At 37.3% G+C, this 12,426-nt stretch overlaps 1 protein-coding gene across 7 annotated transcripts in view; it reads left to right on the plus strand.

Annotated features, from left to right (window-relative positions):
- Nucleotides 1-12,426, plus strand: part of anks1b (ankyrin repeat and sterile alpha motif domain containing 1B) — a 209,080-nt gene that overhangs the window by 109,213 nt on the left and 87,441 nt on the right. For all 7 annotated transcript variants that reach the window (XM_067427655.1, XM_067427659.1, XM_067427652.1 and 4 more), the window contains one exon: nt 10,932-11,118. In XM_067427655.1, coding sequence (XP_067283756.1) covers nt 10,932-11,118 — 187 coding nt within the window. The remainder of the gene's footprint in view (nt 1-10,931; nt 11,119-12,426) is intronic.

Below are 12,426 nucleotides of genomic sequence, written 5' to 3' on the forward strand. Positions count from 1 at the left end.
GACAATCGAGCTCCACATTTGCTCAATGCAAACGCAGAGTGGAGTCTAGTCACGTCTGATAATCATGAGCTCTACGGCCTATCCAGGTGTGCCTGTAGTTCCAGAGGGAGAGTGGAAGAAACTGATGAGGGATCATTTGCCTCCAGCTTCATTTATATCACAGCATAAGGCACCATTGATGAAGTGTCCAATCATAAGGAGGCATAACCTAAAGGTAAATGACCTGGGCGGGTTACTACAAGGTGTTAGGTCAAGCTAGTTCACCTCAAGCTGGGAGACCTTCCTCTTAATTTAAAATGGTGCCGCTCTTATGGTGACTTTGCATACTGCCAGCTGCTTCCAATAAAAAAAAGGCTCCATTGATGTGGTAAATATTCCATTCCATTCCATTCTAAAGCTATATTCCAAAACCGAGTGAGCAGACTACCTAGTGACAGCATAATTATGATACCTTTTTTGGTCAAATTCTAAGGCACAATCTGTTACTAGCAACATGCTAATTTAATAGTTTAACATTTCGGTTAAAATGTTGTCTTGGAAGGTAGCTGTTTATATAGGCAGTATAGGCAGCAGGCTATACTGTTCACTACAATAGTTCTTGAAACAGAGCTGTAGTGTATTATTTTTTAAAACTGTGCTTTTGTACACTATACCAGTTGTGTTTTACCTAATTTAATTTTTTTTGTTTTACAAAGCTTTCCGGTAAAGAATTGATTCTTGATCTAAATCGGACTGGCAGAGGACAATGCATAATTAAATTAGTTAAAAAATGTAATTAACCTTTGTAGAAAAGCAGAATGACTCAGTGAAATGTGTTCTTTTGTATGCATGAATGTGGACAGTAGGAGCTCTTGAGCTGTAGTAGGTACAGAAAATCCTCTTGATGCTTTATCAGCTATATTTAAGCGCGCACACACACGCATGCACATAAACACGCACATAAACGCTGTAATACTGCTGTGGTAAAGACTGCATCTCTGTAAAGTGTGTGCTTTCTCATTTAGGAAGGAGTATAAATACTCTTAAATAAATAAGAGCAGCACAAAATAAAATAAGACTATTCTGCCAGTTTCAATGTAAATGTATTGCCATTTGACTTAACTGATATAACCTATAAAAATACCTCTGATATTCAGAGTTAAACGACCACAGGCAGTCGCTTTTCTTTATCTTCCGCACCTGTTGTTAACAATTCCGTAGGCACAGATCTTTAGTTTGTGTGTGTGGCACACAATTGATCTGTGTGAATCAGTTTATCTGTGCCCAACTGTGATTAATTTAGCTATAAGTGCTTCTGATGATTGCTGCCCTTTCTGACAGTACAAGATCCTGGGGAACTTTTGATAACAGAACCTTCCCTGTGTTCCTCTTGACTGGCAGAGATAAGAACAAAACACACACACACAAAATATATAGCACTAGCCAGTTTCAATATGTTTCCCATGATTAATAAAGGGTTGGGTATGCTAATAAATGTCTATATTTAGTAGACAAATAATATATTTATAAAAATGCTACATTTTATTTTCCAATTAAAATTTTGTAAAAATGAAGGGCCCAAATCTTATTTTTTTAATTGTTGTTATTATTATTATTTTTACCAATTTTAATATTAGTTGTAATCTAATATCATTTAATATATTTAATTATTTTTAAATAATATTTTTATTGTACTGTATATTTTTTTATATATTTCTATGGATTGCAAAATGCTTATTTATAATTATATATATATATATATATATATATATATATATATATATATATATATATATATATATATATATATATATATATATATATATATATATATATATATATATATATAAATATATTATAAATAAAATCTGTGTGTGCGTGCGTGCATGTGTGCGTGTATGTGCGTATAGGCCAACTCTATGTAAATCAGACATATTCAGCAGTGGGTGTGTAAATTTATGAGCACAGCTGGATTTAGTTGAAGAGAAACTATGCACTCGGAGCTAAAGAAGCTCGGGCTACGTTTAAAGTATAATTTTCAAAGACTTACAACTTGACAGTGTTCATGTTGTTACTAAGCATCTACATAGCTTTTGTCTATTTTAATGACAGACATTACTGCAAGAAACAAATGCAGAATGAAGTCATCAGTCTTTCAGAAGAATATCAGCCTCAGATGAGAGAGAGATAAAAAGCCGTCAAAATGCCTCTTGATGTGAAGAGCGGCTATTGGACTGAATTCACACATTACAGAGAACTCTCACAGCTACCGACCTGCTAGTTTTCCCTCACAACTGTTGTGAAATTGAAATTCAAAATTGAAATTTGAGGACGGTGCACTAGAGGACCCGTGAACACAACCAACTCGCTGCCACTGGAGTGGCTGGTTGAAGAGGGTCATGGCATTATGATGTGTCTTCTCTGCTTTTTATTGACCTTTGAAGTGTGTGTTGGTGTGTTCTAGTGAGTTTAAATTAAGAAGTGTCTAATTGGCAGTGTGATCAAATGTGTGTGTGTGTGTTTGCACTGTGAGTAGCCCACACACACTCATCGTCAGTGACCTTGTGCTATGTGTCTTTTGTTGAAATCTTCCTGCAGGCTCTCGAAGCCCCGTGGTCATGACACATTCTGTATTTTTTCTTTAATAGCAACTGAGGAATAAAAGATCATTTCATGCGCTCAGCTGGATGTTGAAACCCCTCTGGTGATTAAACTGTAATATTGATGAAATGGTGACGAGCTAAATGATGCAGATTGCATATTTCATGCCCATAGCCCCTTGAGTTTTGAGTTTGTCATGCTAATGATGCTAATATCATGGCGGTATTTGTGTATGATGCAAACAAACACAGCATGAAGCACGAGCTGCATGAATATTTACCTATCCAACTTTATCTTCTTCTCTTTTATAGCCTTTTTAAAAGGATAGCTCACATATATAGGTTTGGGTAAGGAGATCAATTATGACAGAAATGTAATTTGGGTTGAGCTCTTCCTTTAATTTGTCCAGATTTCTTCTGGTGTTGCTTGTTTAAGACTCATTTAAGGTTAAAAGGTGTTGTAAAACCCTGCAGTCTATTTGATTTCTGCTTTGAGGCGTCTCATTTTGTAATGAACAGCAGACCCTCCCCCTTTGCTGAGTGTGTTCTTGTCTTTTTTTAGCAACAGGAACTCTATATTTGGTAATGTTGTTGTTATTGCGGTGCTCCGTGTTCTTGCAGCTTTGCCTCCGTTGTCATGGAGACGGTAGTTGTATTGAAGTGTGAGTGAAAGTGTGTGTGTTTATGTGCGAGATGGAGGACAAACAAGAGGAATGTTGGTAGAAGCGTTGCCCTAGTCTACACGCATCAAGGTTGCTCAATCTGCATCTTTATCTGGATGAATAAACTGCTTACGGCACTGAGTATTATAAGTCAGCCTTGAAAACAGGCAGCGTTCTTGTATGAATCATTGGAGCACTTTCAAATTCACATCCACAACCTATGTGGATCAGCTAGTTTGCAGAAGGAGAATGTGGATTCCTAAAAAATAATCAGCAGCACTGCAGTTCTTTTATCACAGTGTAAACTGGCATTTTCACGATAAAAGCAGAAGCGTGTGCTTGAATCACCTGATCGTAATACAAGGCATATACAGAGACTTTTGGTGTCATGATGAAATATGACCAGCGGAGGGACTTTTTTCCTCCGTCATATTTCTGATCAAAGATAATTTAAAAAAATAATCAATTGATGTGCTTAAAAAATTAAAACCCCCTTTTTTCATGAGAAGTAATTACATTTTCTAAATTCCACATTCTGAAAAAGCTAACTTTGTGACGAAGCCAATCAGTATATGAGGATTATTAGGAGTGGACCTAATGGACCGGGGCCAATGGGCAAATTTCGCAAGGATGCCGGAGTTACACCCATACTCTTTTTCTGAAAGGCATCCTGGGATTTTTAAGGACCACAGAGAGTCAGGACCTCGGTTTAACGCTTCATCCAAAGGATGGATACTTTTTTTTTTTTGCTTCATCGCATTGGGATGACACTTGCTGATGTTTGTTGCATTAGCTGTAAACACACACACACACACACACACACACACACACACACACACACACACACACACACACACAAATAATAATGTACATGATTTGGATATGTAATGGAAATTAATGGGAAATATGAAAACTCAGAATATTTTTGTTGTTCAAACATATCAGCCAGTGCAGAAAAAAGTGCACAGCAATGAAGGGGTGACGCTCTAAAATTTCAAGAGTGCAAAATAGAGACATCCACCCCCACACATATATGAACTAACACAGATAAAGTTTTTGCAGAAGTGTGAAACAAAATCAATAATTCAGCCACAATGCAAAAAAAAAAAAACCGTACAAAACAGACACACCCATTCAGACACACAACACACTATTATGCACACAAAGTAACTGGTGTGACTGTAACAATGTGGTAAACGTGAGCCAAAAGTAACACTTCAAATCAATATTTCAAAACAAAAAATCTAAAACCTGACAAAAAGTAGTTTTTGAGGATGTCTAAGTATAAATCCAAATTGAATAAAAATAAGTATTTATGAGAATTATTAAGATTTTTTTAGAAGTTTTTAGATTTTTTTTCTTCCGCCAGATGGCACGAATTTACCTTCAAAAATGTATTTTATATGTCTTGTCTCTATTTTAGCATGAAATTCTGCTTTAAAGGGTTAGTTCACCCAAAAATGAAATTTCTTTCATTAATGACTCACCCCAATGTCGTTCCACACCCGTAAGCCTTTCGAGGGCTTTCTGTCCTTTGAATGTAAGTGTATGTCCACTTGTTGTCCACGTCCAGAAGGTAATGAAAACATCATCAAAGTAGTCCATATGTGACATCAGTTGGTTAGTTAGACTCTTTTGAAGCATCGAAAATACATTTTGGTCCAAAAATAACACAAAATACGACTTTATTCAGCATTGTCTTCTCTTCCGTGTTCCTCAAATAAAGAATCAAACGGTCGTGAATCATGATTCGGATCGCGTGTCAAATTGGCAAACTGCTGAAATCACGTGACATTGCCGATTTTTTGGACCAAAATATATTGTTGACGCTTGAAAAGAGTCTAACTAACCAACTGATGTCACATATGGACTACTTTGATGATGTTTTCATTACCTTCTGGACGTGGACAGCAAGTGGGCATTCACTTACATTCAAAGGACAGAAAGCCCTCGGACTAAATCTTATAGATTTTAAACTGTGTCCCGAGGATGAACAGAGGTCTTACGAGTGTGGAACGACATTGGGGTGAGTCATTAATGAAAGAAATTTCATTTTTGGGTGAACTAACCCTTGAATTAAAAAAAATACAATAGGGGAAAGTAGCTCATAACAATTGTATAAATATTGCATAGTATCATAAAATTCTAAATAATAATAATAATAAAACTAAACCCAGTATGTTACATTGCAAGGCTTTGGTCACTTTTGACCACAAAGGAGCCAAGTGGGACATCTAAGCGAAGAGGACAAGGTTAATCATGATTCATTTTGTCATTCCAGACGATTTGAGATGTTCTTTAATGAAAAACACGAGGGAAAAAATATGTGATTTCAGTTTATCTGGCTGTTTTGTGTTTTTAGCATTTTAATCAAGTTATAGTTTTATATAATATAATATAATTAAGTCATTATAAATCCCCCCTTTATGTTTGCTGACTGACTCAAACAAACTGCATTACTCTAAATATGAAAAAGCATCAGTAAAAATGACTGTAATGGTATGGTAATTGTGTCTAAATGAAAATCAGTATTAATAGATTCAGTACAATGTAATATACTATCATGATACTTTTATTAAACAATGTAATGTAATATATATATTTCAAATTTTCCCCCACATTATGCGAATGAATGAAGGTTTTCATCATATTATGGTAATGAGAATTTGACTCTAACACATTCTTGACAAGTGTCAAGAGATTCACCCAGAGATCCTTCTGCAGATGGTAGACCAACACTTTGTGTCATTCAATGTATTTCCCAAACCAGATGAGCATATAAAATCAGTGCTGAATGATTCTCCGTAATTATAAATTCTTGCTCTGAGATTTGAGCTGAATGTGATCTGCATATGCATTGACAGTACTGCATTCCTAAATATGCTGAATGCCCCACTGGGAGGTGAAACAGTTGTGTTAGTGGCATTTATTGCCCCACGATACCAGAGCCCACTGAATAATTATCATAATTACCACCCATAAATTAGCGCACAATATCTCACTCTGCACCCGCTCGCCAAATAATGCCAGGCGTAATGAATGTAGTATTAGTAAGCTAACGCGCAGCCACACATGCACGTGTATGCAAGTCAACCAGGTGTGCTTCCTGATCTCCACCTTGGAGAGAAATGCACAGGTTGGATCTGTCACGTGTGTGAGACTGCTGTAGAACATTATTAGGGGAGACAGTGGGTGTGCGTGATGAACAGGCATGTTTTGTTTTTTAATTGAACTACAGTCAGCCATGACAGACTCATTAGGAGTTCATGGTGAGAGACAGCAAGTCTGCATGTGAGTAACAGGTTCATTAGCATCCCTTCCTGACACAAGGTGTGTTTGACAACAAAATGAAAATTGGCTGAATGTGCAGATTTGGGCTAAACTGTGGTAGCTGTGCATAGTTAAATACACACATTTGCTCAACTATCTTTATCACCTCTATTCCAACAGAACATGGTAATTGATTGCTGCAGGATTTCCAAAAATCCATTCAGGTGATTTTGAAAAGCATTAATAGTGAGCAATGAATGAGTTATATGCATAAATTGTATACTTAAAAACAAAGTCACTCAAATATCTGCTTGGTATATAATAATAATAATCAGGGTCACTTTTGCATGAAATGAGCAAATACAAACAGATGAATCAAACAGAGGGAACAATACAAAATAAATACAGAAGTAGAGAGCAAATACTTGCAGAAACAAACACAAAACATAAGCGATGAAGAAAATAAAGGGGACCTATTATGCAAAATTCACTTTTACGTGGTGTTTGAACACAATATGTGTCGGCAGTGTGTGTACACAACCACCCTATAATGAAAAATATTCATCCAGTCCTTAATCTCCATTCCTAAAAGTGCAATAGGTGCTCTGGAAAATGGTAACTTTTCCCTCGTAGCATTGAAAGCATACAATCCCAACCTTCCTGCAAATCGTTGTCCAAAGCCACGCCTCCTCCAAAACACACAAAGGCGCACAGACCAGAAGCAAGACGACCAAAAATAATGTTATTGGATTATGTCATGTGTTATTCATTAAATGAGAAAACTTTACAGTACATTGAGTAACAGTACTACAATAAGAAACGTAAACAACTGTTTGCCTCCCATTATCGCTCTGTCTACACAGCCTCGATGAATGTGCTGATGATGTATGATGTCTGGCAGTGGTGTGCGAACACACATTGACTGATAGGGAACACATGCTTTCTTTTCAATCGGACCGAATGCATTGATTGAACAAACATTTTATGGTCTTACGCCTTCCACAGACGATATGTATTTATAAAAATACATTTAGGCCGCTTAACATAGGGATTTCTTTCAGATTATAAGGGGACTTTCTGTAGAGAATCACCTAATGCAGATTTATTTCCCAAATATCATAAGCAGTATCTTAGAATAAGCCGTTTGCAGCTTCTATGCAATGTGACATTTACATTCCACAGGCCCCGCCCACGGCTGCTGATGAACTCTGCCTTATTAGCATAGACTCCGCCCAGAGTGAGCTGTACACAGTCCGCCATGTTTAGATCCTCGTCAGAGCATTTAACAGCAGCATTCAAGTAAGAAATGTACTTCTGTCAGGACCACTATCAGCAAAGATGATTGATTGACTATTAGCATACAGCTTGTATTGGCAGTGTGGTTATGTTACATGTATGATATTAACAATATTAAATGTACAAAATAATCTGTGAAATTAGTCTGATTCAAGGGGAATCAGAATACCAAATCCTGACTGGACAAGAGGCGGAGCTCTGGAGAACGCGATTGTACTGCGATTGCTAGGAGCTTATATGCTGTGATAGATATTGTATTCCTATATTCCTATAAACTTGGAAGCATGAAATTGTCCAAAATGTCTTGGTATGCTGAAGATTCAAGAGTTCCTTTCACTGGAGCTAAGGGTCCAAGCCCAACCCCTGAAAAACAACCCCACACCATAACACCCCCTCCACCAAACTTTGCACGCAGCACAATGCAGTCATGCAAGTACCGTTCTCTTGGCAACCGCCAAACCCAGGTTCATCCATAGGTTTGCCAGAGAGAGAAGTGTGATTCGTCACTCCAGAGAACACATCTCCACTGCTCTAGAATCCAGTGGCGGCATGCTTTACACCACTGCATCCGATTGCTTTGCTTTGCACTTGGTGATGTAAGGCTTGGATGCAACCTATCACGGTACCACACTAATTCACTGAGCTCCTGAGAGAGATATGTGGAGTATTTTAAGCTGAAACTTCACAGACACACATACACATTCTGGGGACACCTGCGACGTAAAAAGGGGCATAATAGGTCCTCTTTAAGTATTATAGTATGTAAAGAAACTTGGACTTAATATCCTATTGTAATTATCTTGTAGATTTCATTCAATTCCAGCTTGTATATTAAGACACAAAGAATGTTTTCCCCCAAAAGGAAAATCAGATTTGACTGTTTTTTATTTTATTTTTTATTAATCGAATATTTAACACCCTTGAGAGGAAATAATAAAGATCAGTTTTCCAATACTTAGCTAGTCTAAGCTAGCTTATGAGACACAAGAGCATCTATTAGAATTATTTTGGGAACAGGTCATAGAAACAGTGAAACGTGGTGAGATGTACTTTGGCCAGAGGCCGGCAGAGTCATATTGTACATTATTAATCATTAATTCAGAAAGAAATCTTATTTAAGGGTGTTTAAAGCATGTACAGTATACATCGTTTGTTATAAACTTGTTTATTATGTACACAAATGTTCACCCTTCAATCTTGTTTGCTCTTTCCGTCTTTGCAAGATTTTTGCGTATTTGCAATTTTGTTATCTGTTTTCAAGTGGAGCTTTCTGCCAAATGTATTTGTGTGTGAAATTAAATCACTTGAATCAGATACATTTTTCTCATGCATATTAATTAATTTGCCATTTTGGACACCTGTGATGCAACGGAAAGCAAAGATGATGTTTATGTAAGGCTTCCTGTGGTTATACAACTGCTTGACTCTGCACATAGTCATCTCTTTTTGCCGTTTTCTCTCCTGTCTCGCTCTGTCTCTCCCTCTCGCTGAGCAATATGTATCGCACATCTATTCCACCTCCTACTTACAGGCTTTTTCAAAACGTACTTCTCTACTGTAGACAAACTCTTTTGCATATTGCTTTAGATTTTTGTTTGGGATGTCTTTGCAGAAATCATTAGTGAAGGCAAGCATCATAATTTAATACAAACCTGGGGGTGGGAGCTAATGATTTGGGCCAGTATCCAACTATGCAGGACATCTAGCAAGTGCATAGCAACATGTTAACAGCTAGACAGAACACCATAACAGTTGTGTAGCAACACCCTAACAACCATCTACAACATTTTAGCATCATTGCTTAGTTTTGCATGGGCGCTATTACATGTATTTTGTTCATAAAATTACTGTTTGACCTTATATTTTGCTGTATATTTATATTTTGTTTTCCATAATTAGGACTTTCTCACACTTGCAATGTTTTTCGTAATAGAGACTTTCTCACAATTGCAACTATTTCTCATATTTAATTTGTCACACAATGGAGACCTTATTTTTATTGTGGCATATATACCTTAAAATTTGAACTATTTTTATTTCAACTGTATATCTCACAATTGCGACTTTTTTTAGTGCAACTATATATACCAATTGCGACTCTTTTTTTTATTTTGACTGTATATCTTACAATTACAACATTTCCACACTTGCAGCTTTTCTCATAATTGCGATACAATTGCAGCTATTTCTCATAATTCTTTATATTATGAGAAATAATCTCACAATTTGACTTTATATTTCACAGTTTTCCATAAAATATGACTTCATATCTCACAGCTGCGACTTAATTTTTATTGCAACTATATATTACAATTGAAACTTCTTCTAGTTCATTGATAAGCATCCTATTAACAGAAATGAACACTAAAAGAAATGTTGTTAGCTGTGGAAAGACATCAGTACACCATTTTTCAAGTTCAAGTCCACCGATAAAATGGGAGATTTGGCGATGTGATTGGTCAGATTGCCTGTCAATCAAACTTGCGTGAAGGTTGAATTGCGACTTGCACAATTGCAACTTTTTTCGTAATTACAATTACAATTATTTCTCACAATTTCTCATAACAGTTTCTCATAATTGTAAATTTATATCTCACCATTTTACTATATATGGCAGTTTTGACAGAATTTCTCATAATTGGCACTTTATATCTTGTAATTGAAGTTTTATTAAATGTGATAATATATATATAATGAATTTATTTTAAACTTTTTTTTAACTTTTAGAAATGAAATGGGCTTCCGTTTTTATTTTTGCTCAAAAACAAGTTTGATAAAAATTCTGGTGAATCATGAACATTGCTCAGTGAAACATGAGCACATTCACTGCTCTTCATTATCTGAAGTTTAATTATAAACTGCACATTTATGCATTGCCATTCATATAATACCACTCTCTTCTAGATGACTCCAGCAGCCAGTAATTGGTAATGATCGCTTTCCGTGGGGCCTCACAAAAAGCTTTTCCTCATTTTATTGAAATGTAAATTCTACCTTAAAATTTTGATTGAATTATTTAAGGATCAGTTGCTAGAGATCATATCATCTAGGTGATTTAAAATAGACTTGTAAAAGTCTCCTCTTTAAGTGACTAATGCTAACATTACACTCTTTCCTGTCATAGCCAAAGCAGCGGACCTCTCTGTCCTCCTCCCAGGACGTCCAGAAACCCCTACAGAACCACAGCTGCGAGCCTTCGGAGGTCAGCTCATCTCTTGGCTACGCCAGCTTCAGCACCAGCCCCCCCGCCAGCCCCCCCATCAGCCCCGCCAACTGCTCGACCGGATCCGCCGAAGACTACGGCCTCACTGGTACAGCTCTCATCTTGTTGGTCTAAAGGGCAAATATTTCTTTTAAAATTCCTTATGAAAAACAAGAAAGACACAGTTTGAGAAAACTGCTGACATGCAGTAAGAATATAGCTATATAAATGTATCTAGTCTCTGAGTGAACAAATAATAGTAGCTTTGGGATAGATTCACTTTCTGTTCTATGGTGTTTCTATGGGTATTTCGGCCAATGATATCACCAGCTGAATAACCCAGCCAACCCCCCTTGCGTCTCTCATACAGACATGTTAATTTCAGCTGGAGGCCTCTCTCTTGATTGGCTCTGAGTGCTTGTGCCAGCAACAGAGTGATTCCCGCTGGTTTGAGCAGCACTACTGTAAAAGTGTGACTGAATTACTCATCAAACCACATTTTAATGGCTTCAACGGCATTTTAAAGTGCCGCTCTGCTACTCGGCACGGTATGAAAGCAGCAGCCGGCATCCGAGCGTGTGGGAATGTCCTTGGTCTGAATTGTTTGTAAAAATACTGCATTCAGAGAGCGACACAGGGAGGTTCTGCAAAAGGCCCTCTGCAAACGCACCATCTCAGCAAACGTCAGTGTTTTGGCACGGGCGGTATTGCTGCCAAGGCCGCCACTTCCTGCCTGTCATTTCCTCAGCATCCACCTACGGCACTGCTGGTCGAGTGGGCAGTTGATGCTGTTTCCATGGGGATGTCATTCCTGGTGCTGAGGTGGGGTAGTCATGGCGACGCTGGTGTACTTCGCAGTCCGTTGGTTTCCACTAATGCTGCGCACATGCTTGTCTGGCACCCTGATCCACTGACGCATGTCTTCAGAGAAATAGGGGGAAAGTAGGGAGGTGGGAGAGAGAGAATCTAATTATAAGAGTTACTGCTTATTCACTTTTGCCAAGTATGCTGTTTTAGTTTAGATATGGTAACAGTGGGAGATGTTGCAATAGCTACCTTTGTTAAGGGCAGTTTTTACTCTCCTCCTGCAGTCAGGCAGCATCCAAAATTAGCACATACCACTTGTTAGAAATAATTGTGTTTTGTGAGTTGTCCAGTAAAAATATACTACTTTTGACAATCAAGGATGACTTAAGGTTTTTTATTCTTCCACCAGATGTGAAATAACTCTCATTAAACGAATCAATATGAGAAACAAAATAATGATGTCTTTGTGACGTTTTTGCGACAGGTTTCACACAAAGATAGAGTCTGACTCACTGCTCTCGTATAAAATGCAGAGATTGAATCAATGAATTGCTTTATTTGTCACTAATATGGAAGGGTAATTTGTTGTAATATTATAATAATTCAAGTA

The sequence above is a fragment of the Pseudorasbora parva genome, chromosome 20, assembly GCF_024679245.1.
Source record: "Pseudorasbora parva isolate DD20220531a chromosome 20, ASM2467924v1, whole genome shotgun sequence".
In the NCBI taxonomy this organism is placed as follows: domain Eukaryota; kingdom Metazoa; phylum Chordata; class Actinopteri; order Cypriniformes; family Gobionidae; genus Pseudorasbora; species Pseudorasbora parva.